Source organism: Carcharhinus amblyrhynchos, chromosome 2, assembly GCF_965287045.1.
Source record: "Carcharhinus amblyrhynchos chromosome 2, sCarAmb.v2.hapA, whole genome shotgun sequence".
NCBI classification, from domain to species: Eukaryota; Metazoa; Chordata; class Chondrichthyes; order Carcharhiniformes; family Carcharhinidae; genus Carcharhinus; species Carcharhinus amblyrhynchos.
This window is the reverse complement of record NC_137325.1, coordinates 53,211,651-53,236,859: the sequence shown is the minus strand read 5'-3', so window position 1 is coordinate 53,236,859 and position 25,209 is coordinate 53,211,651. Positions and strand designations below refer to the sequence as shown.

Here is a 25,209-nt window from a genome sequence, read left to right as displayed (position 1 = left end):
ATTCCTGCTGCTGTTTCTGGTGAGAGCATTCCATATCCTCATAACTTCTCAATTCATATCAATATTTGTTGTATCATTAGATTTCATTTGGTTGAGAAAAATATTGCTGCAGACAGCTGCCATAAAGAATGGGTTCAATTTTTAGGTATAAAGAAAAGTTTCAAAAATGGATATTGGGGTGTGCACATAAATGGAAATGAGGTTATTTACATGTGTAGTCAGAAAATCTTGTTATGTCCTTTTCATAAATGAGAGACTACATGCCAAGCTGAAATGTAAATGCCTTAATGAAAGGACAAAGGGAAAATAACTTCCAAAATAAATACTTCACAAAGTATAAAAAAATTAACGTTTGCATATATGGGTATCAGAAACAGCTCAAGTAAACTAAAGCTGCAATTGAATGCCCAAAAATGCTTTGGAAAAAAAAAACTGATCCAGGTGGCATTTAATGGTAAAACTTTATATGGCCAGAAAAAAAGACATAGCTGCTTTGAAAGATTTAGCATGTGGTTGGGATTGAATGAAGGACATGGCTTAAACAAATGATATATTTTATATAGTATTCATTTTTACTGTTGAAGATGATGCAATTTTGATTTGATTTATTATTGTCATGTATTTGTATACATTGTAAAGTTATTGTTTCTTGCACTCTTTACAAACAAATCATGCTGTTTGTAGAGTACATAGAGGAGAAGGAGAAGGTGGAGAATAGGACAATAAAAGATAGAATTAGAAGGTATGCTGGGAACAGTTGGCAAGAAGCTAGGCTCTGATGCCATCTTGAGATGGAACACACGAATGCTTTTGATATTGATTCCTTAAATATAAATGCATAAATGTCCTTAGTTTGGTTTGAGACACTGAAGATTGATCTGATTGCTGGACCTGCTGCCTCAAATACTGTGGAAAATTGGAGAGGTACCATGTGAGTCACTAATTTAGCTGACTAATAATTCTTTGAGATCTGGACTAATTTGAACTGACTGGAGAAAGAGTTTGATGCACGAATGCTGGCACATGTGCCAAGCCCCATTCATTGATAGCTAGATAGGAACATAGAAACAAAGATTAGGCTATTCATCAACTTGAGCTTGTTCTGCCATTATGGTTGATCTGTATCTTAATTCTTTTTACCAGTTTTGTTCCATACTTTATAAGCAAAACTCTGTAATTCATATTTAAAAGGGTGACTTGCATAATTAAATCAATGCCCTAAAAAAAGTTCTCAATCCTTTCAGTGGGAACAGAATTTAGCCATGGTAAATGCATGTGGTTATGGGGATAGGGTAGAGGGGAGTGAATGCAGACTTGATAGGCTAAGTGGCCTCTTGCTGCACTGTAGGGATTCTAAGCTTCTGTGGTTGAAAATGAGGATGATATTTAGTTCAGACTGAATTATTGCATTCTCTAGGTATTGCCTAGGGAGGGCAATAAGGAACATGTTCTTCCTAAATGTAACCTAGGTAGAATTAGTGACCCAAATCATCCGGTGTCTGGGTGTTTGGGGATCGGACATACCACAAGATGGGTTACTGGACTCCTTGGAAGTGTCAATGCAAAACTCCATGGGAATTGCCTGAGAAGTATGAACTTAGATGGGCAATTCTCCCACTCTCCCAGACACCGAGTTATCGTCTCCAACTGTGAGTTAGAGACTTCTGACTAACTTGCCTAGATAGTTGCTCAGGAAATATTAGTCAGAAAAGTCCTAGTCCGGTTCCTGTGTAACTATACCAACTGGTATGCCTGATCATCCACACTGGCCCCCTTTCTTCCCGAACCTGGCCTGACCAGCTTCTCCACCTTGACCACAATCCCTCCACCCCCAGACCTGACCTGACCCTCCCTCTCTCCCCTCCCCCCACCACCACCACACTCTTCTGCTCTCCCTTTCCAAACCTAATCTGACTACCCCTTGGCCACCTCTATCACTTTGCCAACTTACCACACCCACTCTACTCCTTTACCCACCCTAACCCCTTACCTCACTCTGTCGACCTTCTTACCCACTCTAGCACTGAACCAAGTCTCCTACCTGATAGTAAATAGCAGCCAACATGTATTCAGAGGGCAACATGTACTTGATCAATATCCTTAACTTTATTCAGAAAGTGGAACCATAGTGTGCTGTGGGAAGGTCCCTGACGTGGTAGGCTTCAGAATTTCAGAACACAAATAGAGTTCTTTGTAAGAAGATGCTAGCTAAATTCAAAATTTTGAAGTAAACCTTTGAAATGGATAAGAAATTGGTTGAAGGATTTTTGCTCAAGTTGCTGAATCTTCGGTCATAACTGTTCCACACAAGCTCTAGCTCAAGAGTGGGAGACCTTCAGATCTTCCATGGTCCTAGTACTAAATGGCAGCCTAGGAGATTTTTTTTTTGCTTTTGGGATGTTTCTCCACAGTTGCAGTCAGCTGAACTTGCTGTTGAAGGGTGTCGCAGCATCCAACACCAATCCTGAGGTGATGGCGACACAGCCAAGTAGGCCATGTTTTAGTGTCTCCTGCTGGGAAGAATTGCTGTGGGTTATAAGACAACCTGTGTGCTTTTGTCTGTGGTTGTGATGACTGATCAGCAAGGCTGCAGCTGTGGGGTTTGAAGTCTATGAGCTGGATTGTATATAAGAAGCTACCCCACAACTTGAGCCTCTCTACTGTCTCTTTCTGGAAGAGCAGATAATAATCTGATCTTAATGTTACTTGCCTCCTTATGACAAATGGAAGCAATACCAGCAAGCTAGCTGAAGGTTAGCAGGGAGTTGATGTCAGCTACAGGAGTTATTTAAGGATGAGAATATTCAGCATATGCGAAACCTAACACTAAACTTCGATCCAGAAAATATGTCTAGGTTGGGATGAATACAGGAATTCACCCCAACCCCAGTGGTAAGTGATGAGCTAGTGCAGCACCAAATCTCCTTTTCCATGGATACTTCATTATATTGGTGCAGAGCACTCTGAAATACTCTTGAGTTAGGCAGCAGGCTAACATGCGATAGTAGGTCTGAGACGTACAGGATGAGTGCTGAGTTGACATTTTTAGTCACGGGCAGAGGTGTACCTTGTTCCAAATTGGCTGATATTGATGAAAATTAAAAATTTGGAGCTATGTCGCATAGGCAGGTGACTCACCATCACCCCTTTTATAAAATTTGAGTTTTGTTGACCTTTTTGGGTTTTGAACTTTGTCGAGTTCAACTGCCAAAGCAGAGGTATTTCATCCGGTCAATCAGCTAAATACCTTTGCGTTTTAATGAGGTGTAGTGACTTGGAATAAATGCAAGACAAAATCTGCTAAAAGAAATTTGAATGTTGAAGGAATCCGGTACAAAATATTTCTAGAGTAAATGTCCAATCTTCCTGTGTTCTTTCTGTTAATTTGCTCTTTGAGGAGTGGACCATGTGTCCACTCAGCTTGAGCTTCACACTAGTTTAATGTTCCCTTAAACGCATGATTATTTTTCAATTGACTCTTGCGAATACAGAAATAATCTTTTGAAGTATATTTGATGCACCTGACTTCCTCTATAGCTCTATGGCAACCATTGCAAGCAGCAAAAAAAACTGTTGTTAACACGTCTTAAAATTACCAGCAAAATTGCTGGTGTTGCTGAGTTCTTTGTCATCATTTCATAATGGTAGAAAATGTAAAATGGTAATTATTTAAGTTGTAGACTAGTTGTGGTTTATGGAGAAACACCGGGGAATCCGTTTATTTGAATAGAATTGGACAAAAAAACTGATTTATGTTTAGTTCTTAAAAAGTTGATTGTCCTGAAATTAAGTTTACTCATCCATTTATTAATATATCAACTCCTGTGTTATGAATACCAGATAGTACTCGGTAATTTTAATAATGTTGTTTGATTATTATAGGATATCATTAAATTGTTTTTGACCAAATTGCACTTGTCAAAATTTAAAGGCACTGTGTTCAAAATGTGAATTATGATCATCTATTTAAGATGTTTGCATTACTGTGGTCACAATGGAATGTTAACCACACTAGGAATTACGCCAACTATGATATTATAGTTCTATGAAATGAGTGGGAACTATTTGTCATGTTGATACGCTGAAAGCCTTCTGTAATTGTTAAATACAATTCCTGTTTTTTAACTAAACAAAAAATAGAAAAGTAAATATATGCTGTGCATTCTTGGGAATTCTAAAATGTTTTGGAATGTAGAAAAAGTTTTGTATCCTGCAAGTACTACAGATGCTGTTGGATGCATTGACCACAAGATAGTTACTGCATAATGTACTTTCCCTCTGAGTTTCTGATCAATGGGTATCTTACCCACAAAGCCAACGGTGCAGCCTCTCCCACCTATTCCAGTTCTGATCCAAATTTCAGTATCTTCTGATCATTAATTCCCTGTAAGATCATGTGTAAAATTTGAGCTCTTAAATGCCATTCCGTGCCTGGTTACAGGTCAGCAGAGTTCTACAGAGTTGACGCTTTAACAGAAGTAGCAAAGAGAAATTCTGTTGCAAATACTTTTCCAACATTGTTCCCTTTACTGAGATCTGACTCCATGAGAGATTTGTGATGTTGATTAAGAGATAAATATTGCATAACTCTCCTATTCTCCTACAAAATAGTGCCATGATATTTTTTACATTAGTTTAATATCTCAGCCAAAAGACTGGAGCTCAATGTGTCATGCTCCATCTGCATTGAGCTAGAGCATAAGCTTGTACTGTGCTCAAGACCTGGACTGGAACTCAAACCCACAGACTTCTGGCTCTGAGGAGAGTGTGCTACCAAGTAAGCAAACAAGTTCCAATTTTAAATTCGGACCTTTGTACTGTTTCTCTTGGAAACATTCACTTATTTTCTTTTCATGGTGTACCATTGTTATACTTCCAACAATGTTGATATATTTTTGAATTTCTAGTAATTACAATTTTTCAGGTTACACCCTTAATAACCTGGTTCTAGCTTTGGATGTGTGTGTATTCTCTCAGTTATTTTTTAACATTTTATGCACTATTTCTTGCCTTGTATTAGAATAGAAATTGAGTTAAATGTCAGCGTAACGTAAGTGCCAAAGGATAATTTCTTCCCTCTGTTTTTCATTTTGAACTAGATTAATTTGGGAGAGTACAGATCCCAGGGGTGATTTTCCCCTATCCTGCCACACTAATTTTTTAGTGCAGCAGGCGATGCACCTGTTCCCGCCGTGATAGCGTGTTCCAGCGCAGGATTTCTAGTGGCATCTGCTCTACGCCAGAAATCGGTGGGGAGACGCAGACTGAAGTCTCTAGGCCCGCTAGCCTATTCAACCCACCAGAGTGTTTTTTTTTCCAGTTTTGGGAGAATTAACAGCCTGACCTCGTTGGAGTGAAGGGGGGATTGCAGTTGGGGACCCTGCTGGGTGTTGGGCGATGGGAGGTGCTGCCTACTGGGCATAGGCACTCTGGCATTGCTATCAGTGCCCCTAGCATTGTCCAAAGGACAGTACCAATGCCCATGGGGTACTTTGGCACTGCCCTTCAGACATGGGGCAGTTCCAAGATGGCGGGGCATATTGGTGAGAGGCTTGGGGCAGGGCCTTATGGGGCATGCTCGGGGGTGATCAGTGAGGTGGAGGAGTCCTTCTGCCGCTCTGCACGTGGATTAGTCGGGGAAGGAGGGAGACCAGCGACCAGGGCAGGCTGGGGATGTGTGATCAGCCTGCTGGAGGAGTCGGCCCTGTGGGGCTGGGGGGTTTTACTATTGGTGGCAGAGAGCCGGAAATGGGAGGGAGGGAGGGTGTTTGGGGCGGGCCTGGGAATGGATGGGGGGCCAGCTATCGGGCTGTGGGGGGGGCAGAAATCAGGAGATACAGGGGTTGCAGAGCTGGCCAGCGATTAAGTGCTGCAACTCAGATCAGCACATGCAAAGTAGCTCACTCAGTGTGCTGATTTCAGCCTCTCCAGCAGGAATATGCTCTGCCCCCTAGTTTTAAATTATATTCGTTTTGGCGGCCTCTGCAGTGCACAGTGTGGGAGATTCTTCTGTGAACTCCCACTGAGAAAAACAGTACGAATTACTCCAGTTTTCACGCGAGTGAAACACGTAGGATTTTTTGGGAGGATGCGCACCACCACCGCCACCACCACCCAAATTCTTGAAAACAGCAATTACTGAAAAGTCTTTCAATTTTGGTATTAAATGTATTCTTCGAATCCAGGAAACTTCCAACTTTCAAATACAATATTGGTTTCATGGAAATAAAACAAGCACTCGCAGCCTTCGATGGATGTGCTGATCATCTTTCCCGATATTTTATGACATTTATTTGATTGAAATCTCAGAGCTAACTTCTATGGACTAAATATTTTTTTCTCAGTGGTAAATCTGTAGAACAAATTCTATTAGAAGTATCTTTCAGTGGCATCATGGAGTTTATATGTGGTGTTCTCCTTAAACGTAGACTTTGGGTGGAATCTTCACAGAAATAAAACAACAACCTTATATAAACACAATACCAACAAACAATAACAATAATTTTGCCGAACAAATTCCAAGTGTTTACAACAGCAGAAAACTGGTGTCCTCTGCATCTGCCTTTTTGGCATGCTCCACACCGCAACCTTCTGACGTAGTGCAATTAAGAAAGCTCCATGAGATCCATGCTGCCATGGAGGCCTCATGCACGTGACTCTTCCAAAGTGGATATAACTGCGCTGTTAAGCATGGAGAGCTCCACTTAAACACTAATGATGCACACAATCAGTCACGCCAGGAATATAGCACCTTATAGAGCTGCTGCACGGTTTACAGAGGGGAAGCTGAGGCGACTGCTGGACATAGTAGTGGAGCGGAAGGCCATCTTATTACCTCCGAGGTGGTTGGTGGCTGAGGAGTTGCGCTGGCAATGCAATATGGGAAGGAGTGGCGGTGGCAGTGAGTGCCCATGCACTGGCATTGAGGACCGGAGGTTTGGGGTGTAGGGTGGTGGTCAGTGTAGAAAGAAGATGAATTACCTCAACTGAGCAGCAAGTGATAGTGTCCATCATGTCTTGGCATCAGTTCCATCTGTCATATCTGAAATATCCATGTTGAGCCATTCTCTAACATCCTGCAGTGTCCCAACATTTGACTCTCTATCACCTTACATCAACTCCTGTGACAAACCTTTGCCTTATGAAGCATGTTCCCACGCCACACGCTGCCAGCTATCAGGGTGTCAATCCCCCCTTCTGTCTCTGCAGGACAAGATGGCCCATGATTGCCAGGAGTGGGCGAGGTGCAGAGGTGCCGTCTTCCAGTTGTGCATCCTCTGTGTTGAGGATTGAGCAATGGAACTGCTGGGAGAGTCAGAGGAAGGACAGCCAGGTCAGGGTGCGCCACAGAAGTGAGGAGCCATAAAACCTTCATAAATATGACCTATCTCTGCCCAGATACTCGTCCTTCCCTTATACTTACCCAGGATACAACCCTAATGAGGCTGGGCCCTCAGGAGTTGGCACCTCCTACTGTCCTGTGGAAAAACCAGTCAACACTTGAGAGGAAGGCTTCAGTGATATCTGAGGAAAGCACCCAACAGTTGAAATAGACATCACACTCGCTATTCACCAGCTCAGATATGGTCGCCTCGATGGGATTTATTCATGGTGAAGCTTCTGGAGCACTTTCTGGTGAGCACCACATAGCCATTGACATAGGAGGTGGAAATATCAAGGGCTGAGGCATGTGGAGGTCTCCCAGAGCTGAGGAAACAGCTAACCCCCAGCCAGGTGCCCAGCCTCTGAGATCAGTTTTCCCAAAGATGCTGGACATGCAGAAGCAAAGCCAAGGATTACAGAGGGGCTGTCAGCAATCTTCCAGGAATTGCAAGGCAGTTCTGATAAATCCCATAGCATTTAGTAACAGGACATAGCATCAGCCTTAGGTGGTACCTAGGCCAACACTACTAGGGTGGCAACTGCAGTGTAATGCCTGGGGCAGGAAATGGTTGCCATGGGTGGCAGGGTCCAAAGCATAGCAGAGTCACTAGAGATCATGGCTGAGGGCCCGGGAGCATGCATGAGACACAAAGAGCCATGGCTGTGAACTTTGAGCTTCACCCCAGTCTCAGAGGGCACTTGCTGAAAAACTCAGGAGCTTGGCCCAATGTCAGAGGTCTATCACTGGAGGGATCCAGGGCACGGCACAGTCTCTGAGGGCTATTGCTTAGGAGATCCAGAGTTTGGTCCAGACTCAGAGGGTCATTACTGAGGCACAGTATGGACCAGAAGCAGTTGGACCTCCAGCACTGGCAGGTGAAAGCGAAGCATTTGGAGCTCACTCCAGCTGCACCACCATCCCATGGAAAGTCCCGGGGCCCATGGGCAAGCTGAGGGAGGTGAAAGCACTGGAGCCTATGCCAGAGCCTTCTATCCAGGAGAACACAGGTTCCCAGCCCTGCCACTATCCCCTTCCTGACACTGGTGCATCAGGCAAGGGATGAAGGTAGCTTGGCTACACCTACGACACCCGAAAGTTGGCTGGGGCTCTCCAGGTCTCAGCCCCCAGGGGATACCCACCGAGGTGGAATGGTGAGTGGGGGGCAGGGAAATGCAACTGGACATAATGGTTGGGGGCACAAGGTTAAGATGTTGTAGGGTCACCAAGAAAAGGCATGCACTCAGTTGGGTTCTGTTAATTGTTACTTAGAAATTCACTAAATGTTATTGCACCCCACAGCTGTAACTAATCTGTCTGTGATCTGCCTCAGAAGAGAAGACTGCACCCCAATCTTATACATAAAAACTCAGAGCTTCATTCTGCATGAGGGAAACCCTTTGGCCCAAGAAGTATGCATTCCCCAGTTCCCAACACCCATGCCAAACCCCTGACTGTCATGGTACTCAAAATGCTCATCTACAGCGTTCCACATTGACAGTGTGGCATTCTATTGCCAGCACCTATCGGACCCTGAGACCACCCACCACCCCCTCTCAGGGCATTGGACCGGACTGTGATGTCAAAGGTGTGTACCAGGTGCCATTGTGCAATCAGAACAGGTAGGCATCAGAGTTGTGTGGCACTAGGGTGCTGCATAGCAAGTCATCATCACCCTCCTGCCAAGACCAGTAACTCGGTAACACGGCCAACACAGGCTCGTGTGATGTCGATGGGAGCCAGAGTGGCGGGGTGTGGACAGGGGGTGGAGGATATTAAGTGGGTGATGAAGGCTCCAGGAGGGGGCGGATGGGCATTGGAGCTGCTGCACACTACAACCCTTAGTTGGAGAATCTTGTTGCGATTAGGACCTCCCTTGCCATCGTGCCCTATCAGATCCTTGCTACCACCAATTCCTTTGGCTCCTCCACATCCTCCTGGGCTGCCGCCTCAGGAGCATCCACCTGGTTCCTTTCCTCCTCTAGCATGTCTCTCAGCTTCTGCACCAGGTTGTGGAGTGCACAACAGACCACCATGATGCAGGAGACCCTCAGGGGGCTCCACTGGAGGTGCCCACCAAAGTGGTCCAGGCAGTAGAAGTACACCTTCAGGTGTTCATGGCCTCATGAAAGCACTTGTGCACGGAGGACTGGGCAATGCTGCAGGTGTTCCCACTGGCAACCTAGAAGGAGCTGCTGGCAGAGATGTTAAGGTTCACTGCCACTGGGAGTGGGTGTTCTCCTCTCCCACGAGGTGCCAAGTTCATGATGATGTGCGCACCTGTCATATTCTCCTTGATGAAATGCTGTCTGTGGCACCACATAGTGTTCGACAGCCCATCACATGACATACGTGGTCCTGTATAGGCCAGGACCCCGTCTCCAACGTACTCTGGCCTTCCTCTTGGGCCAATGGGCCATCATGTCGTTCCCTCAATTTATGGCCCCCTGTCCTCTTGCTGCAGCCTCTGGCCTTGTAGTGCATGGATATCTCCCTCCTCCTCCCTCAGCATCTACAAGTATAACGGCAACTATAACTGTTCTGACTCCAACCTGTGGACCCTGACCCCCCCGCCCCCCCGACCCCTGTGCTATCACAAGCCATCCCCAGAACTCTTTACCCATGCAAGCCTCCACACCGCATTATGGCAATACCTGAGAATTCATGCCAACAGGCTTTGTACCCATTTCATGTGCGAAGCAATTCTCACCATGAAAAAGGGGCTGAGAAGATATTAAACCATTCGGATACAAATTTGATTTTTGGCCATGCATGTAATCTTTCCAGTTTGCCCCGTTGATCGACTGGCGCAGAGAGTTGGTAAGATCACAGCCTTTGTGTTTATAGTCTCATTTTGACCCTTTGACTTTGTTCGCAGATTGGTCCTTAAAGCAAACAATCTAACCAAGATAACTATCAATCCCTCTACTTCCACCTTTGACAGCAGTGTGGTGAACTGCTAAGGTGTGTGGAGCAGAAACGTATGAAGAAACTGATATTGTTTGCTCTGCCAGAGCTTTCCTCGTTCTTTAGTGTAGCTGTACGAACATGAAATTTAACATGATCAGTTAACTTCATCTTGAGTCACTCATGCTTACCAGAAGTGACACAGATTGATATGCAGAGACACATTCTCTGCAAACAACAACAATATGTTCAAGCCTTGCACCATTTTTGAATTACCCATAATTTAGGGAGCATATAGTTCCTGGTTACTTTCTCCATGGCTAATCGGAGTCACTTGTCAATCCAACCCTTTTCTCCTATACTATATACATCGTTGTGATAATTTGAAATAGGGCATTCTTACATTTGTCCTGATGCGTGCAAGACAAAAACGTTTTGCAACATCTGTCTTTACCGCAAATTTAATGTAGACTATTTTCTACCCCTTTTCCTTGATTGGGATTGCAGATTTGGTTGCTCCCGTTTTATTTTTTTCCAATTATGGTTTCTTTTCTTTATTATTAGTGTGCAATGGAGGCATCCTTCATTGAAAACTGGTCATTTGATCTACAGATGCCTTTTTTGCATATAGGAATGAGAAATAATTCTCACAAGACTTTTTTGAGTCTTGAAGTAGTTGTCCTGAGAGAGTCTATGATTTTCTCCAAGCTGTTGACATTCTATTCAAGGAGTAAAGTAGATTAAAAGAAAAGCTATATCAAAAGTGGATAATCCCAAATTTACTAATTTTACTAAAAGAAGTATTGTTACAAACAGGATGTTCATATGTGTGTTTGGAATCAAAACATTTCCAAATTAACTGTCTAGAGCTTTGTTCCCATCAAACAGACCTTGACACACCCACCCTCTTCTGAAATAGCCCAACACTGTTTCGAGTTGATTTCAATAGCTTAATCTATTATTTAATTTTAATTTCAATTTCCTCTGTTACAAGCCATATTCTCATGTTCCTGACCATAATCACAGGACAGCAATCTGATGAAGTAGTGCATGGAGCTTTCACACTAAATTCTTCCCTCAGTGACAAAGAACAGGGGAGTCCTCTCCAGTGTCTTGGCCAATATTTGTCCCTCAATCAATGTAACTAAAACAGAGTATCGGATTATTATCACATTACTGTTGGTGGGAGCTTGCATGCAAATTCACTGATGCATTTCCTAAATTACCACAGTGACTACACCTCAGAAATGTTTCATTGGCAGTAAAGTGCTTTTGGGATGCCCTGAGATCATGAAAGGCTGTGTGTAAATACTAAGAGGATCCATTACACAGTGAGAATGGCCACATAAAAAAGTTGGTTACTGTATATTAAGTGACCAATACCAACATTCAAGCACATGATAACCCAAATCAATACCAAAAACCTATCAACTTTCTGGCTAGCTCAGTAATTAAACTAGATTTTACCTAACATTTCAACTCAATTCAATGTAGCCAAATATCTTGGCCATAACTAAAAGAATCACCTAAGATATCCTCAAAGGGACAGAGATGTGCAGCATTAAATTGCCATGAAAATATAGATGCTAAAATTCCAATGCTGCTTTTTTCCATAGCCGGAGTACAATTTGAGATTCAAAACTGATCCACAGATTCATGTTCAACAGATCTATCTTTAGTGATCACAAGTAGAAACAGCAATGACCAGGTATTGAAAGTGTGTATTTACCAGTGATTATGACCACAAATATAGCAAGACAACAAATAGTCAGGAATTAAGTATGCACCCCTGAAGGAAAGAATTTGCTTTGTTTGGTGTATCCAATAAGTGATCTCCTCAGTTTAAGTGTGATGTAGAGATGGGCAGAGTGAATCAATCCAAAGCTTAGTCCTTTATTGAACACCGTGGACTTGGTGGTGTTAAATTCTGCTTGCTTCCTTGTCAGATCTGCACTTATTCTCAATAAATCCTGATAAAGTATCCTTGAAAAGTGCCATCATTGTGCTCTCTTACCCACCAAAGACTGAGTTCCCATTCTTCATAGCGATGGAACTGTATTATAGTGTCTTAAGGGCGGCGGGTGGTCACCTGGATGGGATTTCAGTCAAAGGGTACAGAGGGCTCTGTCAAGTTTCCTCGCCAACCACCTTTTTGAATATATCTGACATAAACTGCATTGAGGCTTGGCTCTTGGTTCCTTCTGGTAGGTCAATAACGCGTAAGTTTTGTCAACTTGACTGGTTTTCCAAGTCATCGACTTTGGCCCACAGCGGCACACACAACTTAATTGTCACTGTCACCTTGGGCTTCAGCATACAGACCTTGTCATTGTGGTCCGAGAAGAATGTCTCAATGTCGGTAAGAGTGTTGGCGAGAGAATCATCAGTTGGACGAATGGTGTTGAAGGAGGACTAAATTGGACCCAATGATTTTTGCAATTAATTTTTTCAATTCCAGAGCCAAACCTTGTCAGGATTTGTTAAGCTCAGTGATAACAATTTCACTCAGAATTTCAGTCATCAAAGGCGTGGGGATTTTATAGTAGCAAATAAAACAATTGGCAGTGGAATGCAATTTGTAAACCTAGTCAGGGGAAACACCATGTGTTTCCTCTACATCACTCAGCTGGAAGTCAGAAGCTGCAGTGTTAGCCGTCAGACTCTGCACCATGTTTGGGTCCATGGTTTTTAAAATTCTTTCATGGGATGGAGCATTGCTGACAAGGTTAACATGTGTTCCCATCCCAGATTGCCCACGAGAAAGTTGTGGTCAACCACCCCTTGAGCTGCTGCAGCCTACCTGGTGTGTAGGATCAACCACATTATATTGTTCTGGAGTTGCACGTAGGCCACAGCATATAAGGATGGCAAATTCCTACCTGTAAATGACATTAATGAAGCAGATTAGTTTTTACAACAATCTGATCATTTTGTTACAAAGATTCATTTTCATTCCAGATTTATCAATCGAATTTGAATTTCTCCACCTGCTGCGCTTGGATTTGAACCCATGTCACCAAATGAAAAGACCAATCTTCTGAATTACTAATCCAGTCATGTTACCATTATGTCACCATCACTGAGCATTCAACCATAATCTGTAACCTCGTAGCCTATCATATCCCTCAAATTACCATTACTATCAAGGCAGAGGGTGAACTGTGGTTCAATGAGAAGTGTAGAAGGGCATGCCAGGAGCAACACCAAGCATACCTAAAAATGAGGTGCCAACCTGTTGAAACTGCAAAACAGAAGTGCATACGTACCAAACAGCCAAAACAGAGTGCAACAGACAGAGCTAAATAATCCTATAGTCAATCGATCAGATAAAACCTATGCAGTTTTAGCACATGCAGTCATGGATGGTGGTGGACAATTAAACAATTAACTGGCGGAGTTGGCTTCAAATTCTCAATTGTGGGGGGAGCCCTGTACGCCAGTGCAAAAGACAAAGCTAGAACAATTGCAACCATCTTGAGCCAGAAATGTCAAATAGATGATCCATCTCTGCCTGCTCCTGAGACCTCCAAAATCACAGATGCTAATCTTCAGCTAATTTTGATTCACTGCATGAGATACCAAGGAAAAGCTAAAGGCTGTGGACTCTGACCACATCCCAGCAGTAACACTGAAGACCAGTGCTGCAGAGCTAGCTATGCCCCAAGCCCAGATTCTACCTTTTAAGTAGGTCAGGCTCGCTTTGAGTGGTACAAAAGCAAAATAATGCTGATGCTGGAAATCTGAAATTAAAATTAAAAATACTCAAAAAAAATTTTCAACAGGTCAGCAGGATCTGTGGAGAGAAAGAGAGTTGGCATTTAAATGTTAATTCAGTTTCTCTCTGCAGGTGCTGTCTGACCTGCTGAGTACTTTCAGCATTTTATATTTTCATTGTAGCTTTGGTCTTAGTCACACACAATATTAGCTTTATGCTGATGCCTGCAGCCAATAAACTGTATGGGTTAGCTTTAGGTGGATATCAACATGATTGAAATGAACAGGTAGTGTGAATTTTGTTGTGCTATCCACATCAGAATTAACTGATGTGGACATGGTGCAATTCTTGCACTGTTTTCGTGTGTGATCAAACTTAGCCCCCTGGATATTCATCTTGGAAACATCTTTTTTGTGCATTTTTCTTAACCCTTCCTTGATATTTAGGATAGTGTAGGCTTACTGTATTGTTAGAACTCTCACCTCTGTCTAATCCTTGTGGGTCCAAACCTAGTTCAGAACTTGTGTACATAATCTAGTGTGAACTTAGTGTGGCAATCTCATGATACTGCAATTATCAGTTATGCTGTATTGCCAAGTACACTGCAATTTTCTCCACCCTGGTGGATGTAAAACATCTTATGAAATTTCCCAAAGAATTGATTTGCCTTGATGTCCTGGTTAGAATTCCTCCTTTAGCCAACCTTTCCAAAAACATTTGTTTATTTGCTTTCTGTGGCAAAGTAGCTGCTCCAGTTGCTTGCATAGCAGTACTAACTGCACGTCATGATGCATCCCAAGGATGCAATAAGGAACCATATAAATATAAGTTGGATTGTTTTACCTTTCTTACAAAAAAAATCAGAATAGACAATCAAAGGTATTTTGGGAATTGTGGTACTTGCACATCCTGATATTGAAGAATCTGCCCAATCTCACCTTGGCAGAATGTGTTTTTTCTAGTTCAACTTGAGATCTGAGTGCGTATATAGGTTGTTATTTTATTCAATACTAAAAGAGCGTTGCACAATTGAAGGAGCCAGTTTTGGATCAAAATGTGGAATTGAGGACCTGTCACTCTACTGAGTGAATTTAAAAGATCCATGACACTATTTGAAGATGAGGAAGATTGGTATTCTGATCAACATTAACCCCTCCTCCGTCATCACTTAAAAAGACTGATCACCTGGTCACTTACCAGATTACTGTTTGTGGGACCTTGCTGTATGCATATTGGTTGCCATACTTCCCTGCATTGCAATATTCCAGTCTACTTAATTGGCTGTGAAATACTTTGGGATGTTCTGAGGTCATGAATGTTGGTTTACAAATCTAGGATCTTGCTTTGTTTCTGTCTCAGCTGTCAGTTTAGGATCCTCCTGAATCTGGCTAGTTTCCATTTGGTAATCTAGCTGTGTTGAGGGGATGTTTGTTAGACCAAGATAATTTTTGTGAGCACAGACATGATATAAGTTTCTCAACAGTCAGCCGTAGCTGAAATATAACTCCAGAAAGTCTCTAGATTCTAATTGGAACTTCAGCCTCAACCTTCACAAATATCCTCCTTTAATACCCTTAATGTTTAAAATGTGAAGTGTCTGTTATGGAAAAACACACACGCTGTTAGCAGCTCGGATTTCAGTAGAGTTGGTGAGATCAAGACACTAGTCATCAATTATTCTTTATATGAATTGTCACACTGGTCAAATAATTCTCAAAATACACCAAGACCTCCTTTGAAACTTTGTATGCCATTAAATACCCACCCTCAGCAGCAAACCAGATTCAGATGCAGAATTTAAATTGATATCTAATTTTGGTCAGGATAGAATGCCTCTTTATCCTTCTCCCTGCAACTCTAGAGTTAGAGCATCTGATCCTTAATGTGACTACTCAGAATACAAGCAAATCCTTCTGTAGATCCCATAATTGTTTAGTTCACATATTCCTAAGGTTGTCGGTAAGTTTGTCTCTAAATAACTTACACTCATAGCATCTGTGAAAAACCACTTTACATGTTTCATGACTGTTTCATAATGCACCTTAAACTAATATTCATCAGGAACTCTTGTAAAACTGCAACTTGAAATAATCCTTGCCCCTTCACCAAACATTATTACTTTAGACTAGAGAGCATTGGTGACATTTATTTGGCAAACGCACACTAGTAGTATGGACCTTGCTCTTCAGCAATGACTTCATACTTATCCTGAAATGCTTGCTGATGCAATTTGGAGTAATATTGACATCTTGACATATTTATCCACTTATTCAACTAAAATTATGAATTGTTTAACCAATTCTACGTTCTGCCATTTGAAATGGGCAAATTCTTTTTTCAGTTTTGTAGTAACTGCACTAATATAAAATAGTTAATTTCTGTAGCTGAATTTTATCATATAAGTTTAAAATTTTATAAAATTATTTACCTAGTTAAGTTTTGAAATGACATTGGAGCTTGTAACTTTAGAAGGGGAAGAGTAAGGTAGAGTTTTTGATGTACAAAATTATTTCAAAGCTAGATCAATGAGCTGTTTATCCAAATTTTTTAAAAAATCAATTAACAAAAAGATGACAGGCTGAATGTTTTAATACTATGATATTTTCTGTTCATGGATGCGGACATTACCAGCAATTTTTTTCCTTATCCTTAATTGGCCTGTATGATGTAACTCTCAAAGTTTTGATAGTTTGACTTTCTAAGCATTTCAGAAGATAATTTAGAGTCAACCACGTTGTTGTGGGTCTGGGGTTGCATATAAGCCAATCTAATAGTTTTATGGTCACTATTAGTGTTAGCTTTTTGTTCCAAATATTTTATTTGTTATTAATTAACTGGGTTAAAACTCCCCAGCTGCCAAGATGGAATTTGAAAATAAATAAATAAACCCCAAAATAAATTTGTGTTCTTCCCAGCAGCAAAACTGACGCCAATCAAATGAATACTCCACCAACCACCACCACCACCCCCCAATGATTCTTCAACCCCGCACAATCTGTGCTGGGACTGGAGAATCCAGCCCCACATCTTCAAATCTTTCGCCCAGGTCTCTGGATTCCTAATGCAATGGTATAACCGCAATGCCACTGTGTCACATTGCATTCTGGAATCTGTGGTGTATGGGTGAGCACTCTGGAATCTGAATCCAACACTCAGGGAACCTTAATCTTATCTAGAGTGGACAAATCAAATCGGGAAAGTAACTTGGAGGACAAATTCATAGAATGCATCTGAAACAGTTCGTTATACACCACTAGAAGGGCAAAAGAAGCTAATTATTTAAGGTATTAATAGGAAGATACAACCAGAAGACCAGGTGTGTGGCATGAAGAGAGCCGCCGCAATGAGATTAATCTGGGTTTGAAGAATGTTCGAAACAAATGTCTCAGACAACCACAGGAATGCAAAGTCTGGGCATTAGAGGCTAAATGGCACGTATTGACTCAGCGTAGCTGGGGAGTCAGGACACGATAAGAAGTCTCACAACACATAGGGAATGACAAAGTATTGGAGATGCTAACAGCCTTATAAGTGGATAAACCTTCAGGTCCAGATGAATTGTGCGCTAGGCTGCTGTGGAAGGAAAGGGGCTCTGACCAAAATTTTCAATTTCCCGTTGGTCACAGGGGATGCACCAGATGACTGTGAAATGTTGTTCCGCTATTGAAGAAGGGTTGTAGAGGTAAACCAGGGAACTACAGACCAGTGAGTGTCTCGTTTATTCGAGAAACTTCTGAAGAGAGCATCTATCCTTGGAGAGGAAAAGCTTAATCAAGGATAATCAGGGCTTTGTCAGAGGGAGGTAGTGCCTCACAAATTTGAATTTTTTGAGAAGGTGACTAGGTATGTAGACGAGAGTAGTGCAATCGATGTAACTTATATGGATTTCAACAAAGTCTTTGACAAGGTCCCACATGATAAATTCACTTGAGATACGGGGTAATTTGATAAAATGGATTCAAAAATTGGCTTTGTTGTAGGAGACAGAGGGTGATGACAATGCTGCTTTAATGACTGGAAGCCAGTGTCCATAGGGATCTGTGTTAGGCCCCCTAATATTCATCATTGATATAAATAACATTGATGACTATGTGGGAGGGGTAGGATTAGTAAATTCATGGATGACACCAAGATTGGACAGATGGTTAACAGTGAGGTGGAGTGTTTTGGGCTATAAGAAGATATAGATGGAATGCTCAAATGGACAGATAAGTGGAAGATGGGATTTAAACTTGAAAACTGAGGCGATACGCTTTAGAAGGAGTAATTTGACAAGAAAATACTCGATGAATGCTAAGACACTAGAAAGTTCTGTGGAACATAGGGATCTTGGTATGTTTGTCCACAGATCTCTGAAAGCGGAAGGGCATATTAGTAGGGTGATGAAAAAGGCATATGCCATTTGCCTTTATCAATGAGGCATAATTACAAAAGCAGAGAAGTCATGTTGGATTTGTATAGAACTTTGGTGAGGCCACTGGAGTACTGTGTGCAGTTCTGGTCATCACATTATTGGAAGGATGTGATTGCATTGGAGGGGGTGCAGAGGAGATTGATCAGTATGCTGCCTGGGATGGAGCATCTGAGTTCTGAAGAGAGGTTGTGTAAGATTGGTTCGTTTTCATTGGAGCAGAGAAGACTGAGGGGCAACTTGATTGAAGCGTACAACATCATGAGAGACTTGGACAAAGTGGATAAGGAACAGCTATTCCCCTTAATTGAAGGATCAGTCAGAAGGGGACATGGGTTCAAGGTGAGGGGGCAGGAGGTTTAGGGGGATACGAGGAAAAACGTTTTTACCCAGAGGGTGGTGATAGCCTGGAATGCGCTACTTGGGAGGATGGTAGAGGCAGGTTGTCTCATATCCTTTAAAAAGTACCTGGCTGAAGACTTGGCACATCATAACATTCATGGCTATGGGCTGAGTGCTGGCAGATGGGATTAAATGAGAGTTCAGGTGTTTCTAATGTGTCAGCGCAGACTCGATGGGCTGAAGGGCTTCTTCTATGCTGTATGGTTCTATGACTCAGATGACCGTCATCCTAGGCTCCTAAACAAGATGGCTGCAGGGGTAGTGGTTGCGTAAACTGTGATTTTCCAAAATTCTCTAGGTTCTAGAAAGATGCCAGTGTATTGAAACATTGCAAATCTATTTCAAATGGTGAGAAATAGCGTCTGTCCTTCCATTGCATCAGAATGTATCCTGGTAGATTGATGGAGGAATATGAAATATTGATTGCACGTTTCATATGTCATGATTCTGTCAGTATGGCTGTATCAGACTGTTGCTTGATTGGTCTAGGAGACAGTTCTCTCAATTTTCTCCAAGTATTTTTTGAGTTTAATGATTTCCATCTTTATTTCATGTGATACTGGCATCATTTAACATCAGTTATATTTATAATAATCAGCTGATAAATCAGTAATCCTCTATGTTGAATTACTAATACCAAGGGTAACCTGGATAAGGGGCTTTAATGTCCCATTACCAGGAATGGCTCAGCAGCATTTCCATTGGCAGAATTGGGTGAATCCTAAAGTTGCCAGTTTGGGCCTCATTTGATGTGAAAGCCAATACAGGAAGAAATTTACCTTCACTAATGTATTGGTCACAACAGTATTGTTAGAGAGATCACCACACAGCTTTTGTGGAAACCACTTTCACAAAGGATAAGATTGAAGCATTTGCAACAAATTTCAGGCAGGGATGGCTTCCTCCTCTGGTCCCTACCACCAAAAGCAAATGTTTCAGCTTTGGTGTTTAGACTCCTGGTGTCTAGGCCCCTCCTTTTTGGAGGATGGGAGTTGATAGAGCTACCTCTTCCTATTTGTTTAATTGTCCACCACAATCCATGACTGGAAATGGTAGGACTGCGGAGCTTTGATTTGATCCTTTGGTTGTCAAATTGCTTAGCTGTGCTGCACCTGTTGATTAGTATGATTATTGTCCTGTGTTGTAGCTTCACCATTTTTCTTACTATGGCTGTACTGCCACCACAAATATTCTTTCTGATCACAATTAGGGAACTATTTATTCAATATTTTTTGAATTTAATAATGTTCATCTTTGTGACATCAACAATATTTAAAATCAGTTATTTATAATCAAATTGAACAATATTAATTCAGAAAATTTATAAGCCATTGTAACATTTTAAGCTTTGAAAATACCATATATAATAAATTTTCTTTTAATTTAATCACTTAAGTTTTATGCATGTATTTACCATGGTAAAGCAGTAGCTTATATATTGCTGATGAAAAATGACCCTTTTGCCACTTCAAAGCTATGTGATTAGAATGATAAGCCAACATTTGAACGATTTTGATAGCAGCTGAATGATGTGTAAATACAAGCTGTTTATTTGCCAGAACCTTCCAGATTTATGATTACTATGGGAACCACATAATGAGTGCTTCACAACCATCTGTGTGGTTTGATTTTTCTTGCTGTGCTGCTGAGTTGTTTTTGTTTATTGTGGTTAAAATTCAGCAAATAACTTGTCCAATATCAGTGTCAGCTGCTAACTGAACTTAATTAATCACAAAGGTGACAACCTGTCAGTCATCCAGACTAAGACATTATTGATTGATGTTATAATGTACAATGAACGAGAGGTGTGCTAATGATCAAAATGCTTGTTTTGTATTATTGTATAAATTACACTTTCAGTCTTAACCAACAACTACCATGTACCACTTTTTTTTATTTGCCTGGTAGCATGTTCCCAAGATGGTGGGTGGGGGGCACAAGCACCATTCTACAGGGTGCAGTTTTCTTTAAAAATCTAGATTTCAACCTTAGAAGTGTGATATTTCTTAGCCAAAAATCCTGCAGGTTCATTCTAACTGGGAAGATCTTGAGTTTGATTTTTATTCTGATCTCAGCAGAGACAAACATTTGTAGGACGTACAATTGGCTGAGCAGTCTGAGGATGGAGAGGGGGTAAAAGTCAGCCAGAATTTGAACTAATCTTTATTACATGGTGACTTCTGCTGGAATGTGAATGTGATTTGAGGACAGAATTCAATTTAGGTGCGATGTCTGTTCTAGTCCCATTGCTACGCAGTAGATACACTGATGAAAAAGTACCTGCTTAAGTGAGAAACAGAAGATTTGTTGATGAATGCATAATAATAACCCATTATCATTTTTTAATTGGAATTTATCTTTTGGAGTGTCAAAACATATTTAAAAGTTCAAAAGACTTTGACACTTAATTGTTGTAACAAGCTGTAATAAAGTAAATAGTGAAGGTCTGTATGTATATTCAGGAGAATTTTTTTTGTAACTCAGAGATCCGCAAAACATTTCCTGTGAAGTAAGTATCTTCGTTGTAGCAGCACTTCTTTAAATCTACATCTCATGCCACTCCAACTTCCCATGCCATCCCTCTCATGTCATACCCATCCTGTTCCTGTGCTGTTTTTCCCTCCATCGCCATTCCATCCTTTGCTCCTGTGCTGTTTTTCCTTCCATCATACCTTCCATGCCACTCACTTTCCTTTCCTCCCTCCAATACTGTCCCCCATTCTGGCAGTCATTCCTCCTTCCCCTGCTATTGTCACCCTGACAGGGTGACAATTGCAGGAATGGTAAGCATTCCATCAACTTACCCCACCAATGTCCTACCCAAAACAATTTCTCACCCCCTTCCTGCCCCCCAATATTTTTCAAGAGGCTGTTGAATGGTGAGACCCATGGTTCAGAGCCAAGTAAGCAGGGACTGATGTCCAGTAAGTGAAACTGAGAAGCTGCGATGGCCCAATAACCGAGACCAGAGAGCAGGTATGGGCGGGTGGGGGGGCTCGATAGAGCAGACAGAGCTGGGGGCTAGAAGCAATGGCGTGTGTGCAAGCCTCCACCCACTAAATCAAGCCAGTCAGAAAATGTGGATTATTACTGATAATTTTCTTCTCTTGTGCCACATAACCTATACTGTTTAGAATATCTCACAATTGAAAGGGTTGGCTACAGAAATAGCCTCGAGTTTTAAATGTTCTGAAAATTGAATTTTGGTTGTGTTTGATGTGTAGTCATCCTACACACATGATGTCTAAAAATACTTAATTTTTTGTACTTTTGGCATTTATTAGAAGCCATCATGTGGTAAAAGTTCTGCAATAGGTTTGAAGTTGTGAATTTATACTCAATATATATTTCGTACTATGTGTGATTTTTCTTTTCTTCAACCTAACAGTTTACTAAAATGACAGAAAACTTAGAAGTTCAGTTGTGAAAAATAATATTTAAAGACCTCTTAATAGCTGCAAGTATTGTGAATACATAATTATTCAAAGTAACTTGATCTTTTACAGCCATCCATATTTTATGGACATTCTAGGCTACAGTATGGCAAAACTAAATGCTTTTATTTGCAGAATGTATCACAATGTGTGCAATAACTTTAATTTGATCTAGCCTATGCATGCTACTGTAAATATTCACTGTTCTAAACTTCTGTCTGAACTTCTTTGCCATTGTTTGTAAAACTGAATTACAATACCTGTACCTTGTTGCACCATAACATAAGATCACATTTTCTGCTTTCATCATTAGCCTCAAATCAGATTGGCAGGAATTGGGATTTAAGTCTAGTATAGTATTTTCTAACTGCTGGGCTAATATCTTGAGTGTGCATTTTTGATGAGGTTGGGTTCTATATTTTACTGTGCTGTTATGGATTTGCCTGGTAACAACAAGATCCAGAAATAACAAAAGGAACGATGGGATGTAATCTCCCAAGCAGCAAGAGAGAATCAGCCAGCATCCCGTATTTCAAAGGGGCTAATGAGAGGCATCATTTTCCTAGTAACGAGATTAGCAGACATCTAGATAAGATCAGCTGCAAATGGCCTATCATCAGGAAGCAGTTTACCAAGATGACTGTGAGATCAGGGGAGGCATACAGATGCCAATATTTCCAAAGTCAGGAATGTAGGAGAGACAGTTGGCCCAATATACAGTGAGCAGAATTGGAGAGAACTATGGATATAATTGTCAACTCCTGCAGAAGCAGACAGTTTAACATCTCATTAAAAAGCCAACAGTTTTAACATCTCTCAGGAACGCCAAGGTAACATCTAACAGCAAAAGTCCCTTTTAAAGTCTAATAACCAAGTTAATGCAGAAACCTTTGTAAAGGCAGTTTACCTATCTTCACAGAACTAGGCCAAAGTGCTTCCCAGACTAGATCATCCTCCTGGTATTGTGTGGTAACTATAAGCTAGATTTAACTTGTAGATTTGTTTAAGGTGGATGTTGTTTGGGGAATGGAAGCCTCATAGAATTCAGGTTTCGAGGATATGATTTGGAACATGGGGTAATTTCTAGATATAACTGTGTGTGTGTTTTATGTCTCGTATGGAATTATAGTCCTGTTTGTGTATATTGTCTTTTCTTTCATTTATTAGCATTTAGTAATTGGTACACTACAGCTGGGCTTCTTATTTTCATGAGTGGTTTCACGTGACTCCTCACACCGTTTAAAAAAAATAATTTGCACCACCATGAACCATTGTCTCACATTGAGATGCCCTCACATCTGTGGGTGTCACGCTAGCAGTGATTACCACTGTTGCTTCACAGCGCCAGAGACCCAGGTTTGATTCCTGGCTTGCGTCACTGTCTGTGTGGAGTTTGTGTGTTCTCCCTGTGTGGGTTTCCGCCGGGGGCTCCAGGTTCCTCCCACGTTTTGAAATATATGCTGGTTAGATGCGTTGACCCGCTTAGGTGCGGGACTGTGGCAACTAGGGAAATTTCACAGTAACTTCATTGCAGTGTTAATGTAAGCCTTACTTGTGACTAATAAATAAATTTTACTTTTACTTTATCAGCAGGGTTCGTGACAAGTGTAATTATACCATTTAAATGCAAACATTTTGCACAGAACTCTTCAAGTAAGATCAGGTCATATTCATCCAAGTAGAGTTAGAATTCCTTTGAACTAAGCTTCTTTCTGCTGTTAGGATTCTTTTAACCGGTGGGTTGCTTATTTGCTTTTGATCAGGTATTTTACCAGCATCAAGGTTCAATTCATTTAACAGCCAATTTCAATTACTGACCAGGTGGCATAATCAAGTTCCACGTAAAAAACAAGTTCCATTCTAAGTTTTTCATGCATACAAAGTATACAGGATTTATAATGATTACTTGTTTTTCCCCTCAGAAGAAGAAGAAAATTTCCAACAACCTCCACCGCCATCCAATGAACCTGAGAAGAAGCAACAGAGTGCTGGGAGTGGAACAGGTACAGTGACTGTTTTTGAATAGTTTAAAGTTAAAGGAGAAGATAATTCCAGCAGTAACATTAGCCATTTTCATATGAAGTAAGCATATAATTCCCCTTGGAGCAGGGCAGTTTTCCTATCTTTGGCATCACTGGATCAATTGGGTTTGGCTTGAGCATCATTTACCTCCCATACTCATTTTGCCACACTTTGTACTTATTTGGAAAAACTAGCTACCTATAAACACATTAATGTGTTTATAATACTGATGTCTGGAACTTAATTTACCTTCTTTACTCTGCCTCTCTCTGCTTCATGTTTCACTACGCAGTGGGTATCATCAACTGGGAGATCATCAAACCCAATCATCACCCAATGACTGTACAGGTGCACTTTCCATCAGCGGTCACTGTATAGTGCAAAACAAAGTATTGCAGATGCTGGAAGTCTGAAATAAAAACAGAACATGCTGGAAGTATTCAGCAGGCTGGGCCACATCTGTGGAGGAAAAAAAGATTTAACATAAGTTGATGATGTTTCAGGTTCTGATGAAAGGTCGTTCACCTGAAAAGTTAACTGTTTTTCTCTTTCTACAGATGCAGCCTGATCTGTTTTTTTAGCATTTTTATGTCACTATATGGTGTTCAGGAATGGAAATTTGAATTGATTTTCCCTTTCTACTTCTAGTTCCCTGGTTGATATCAAACAACTTGGTGCAGCCATACTTTAAATCTTACTTGGAGGTATCTAGTATTGCATCATTTTCTATAATTAGGCCATTTTGGTGTGTGCATTTTCCTTTTAAGAACAATTCCTATTTGATGATGATGGTGTTCTTTTATAGCTTAAGTACTTAAGTACTTAAAGTACTTGTCCCTTAATTTTTAAAATTTTAATCAAGAAACTTGCCACTTCAAAACAGAGAAATACTTTTCCAAGTGTGAAAACATATTGGGTTTCCTTCAGACAGTTTGTG

At 41.2% G+C, this 25,209-nt stretch overlaps 1 protein-coding gene across 2 annotated transcripts in view; it reads left to right on the top strand.

The window, feature by feature from the left end:
* skap2 (src kinase associated phosphoprotein 2) overlaps positions 1-25,209 on the top strand; it is a 298,277-nt gene that overhangs the window by 188,045 nt on the left and 85,023 nt on the right. For both annotated transcript variants that reach the window (XM_080205649.1, XM_080205640.1), the window contains exon 10: positions 24,173-24,253. In XM_080205649.1, coding sequence (XP_080061775.1) covers positions 24,173-24,253 — 81 coding nt within the window. The remainder of the gene's footprint in view (positions 1-24,172; positions 24,254-25,209) is intronic.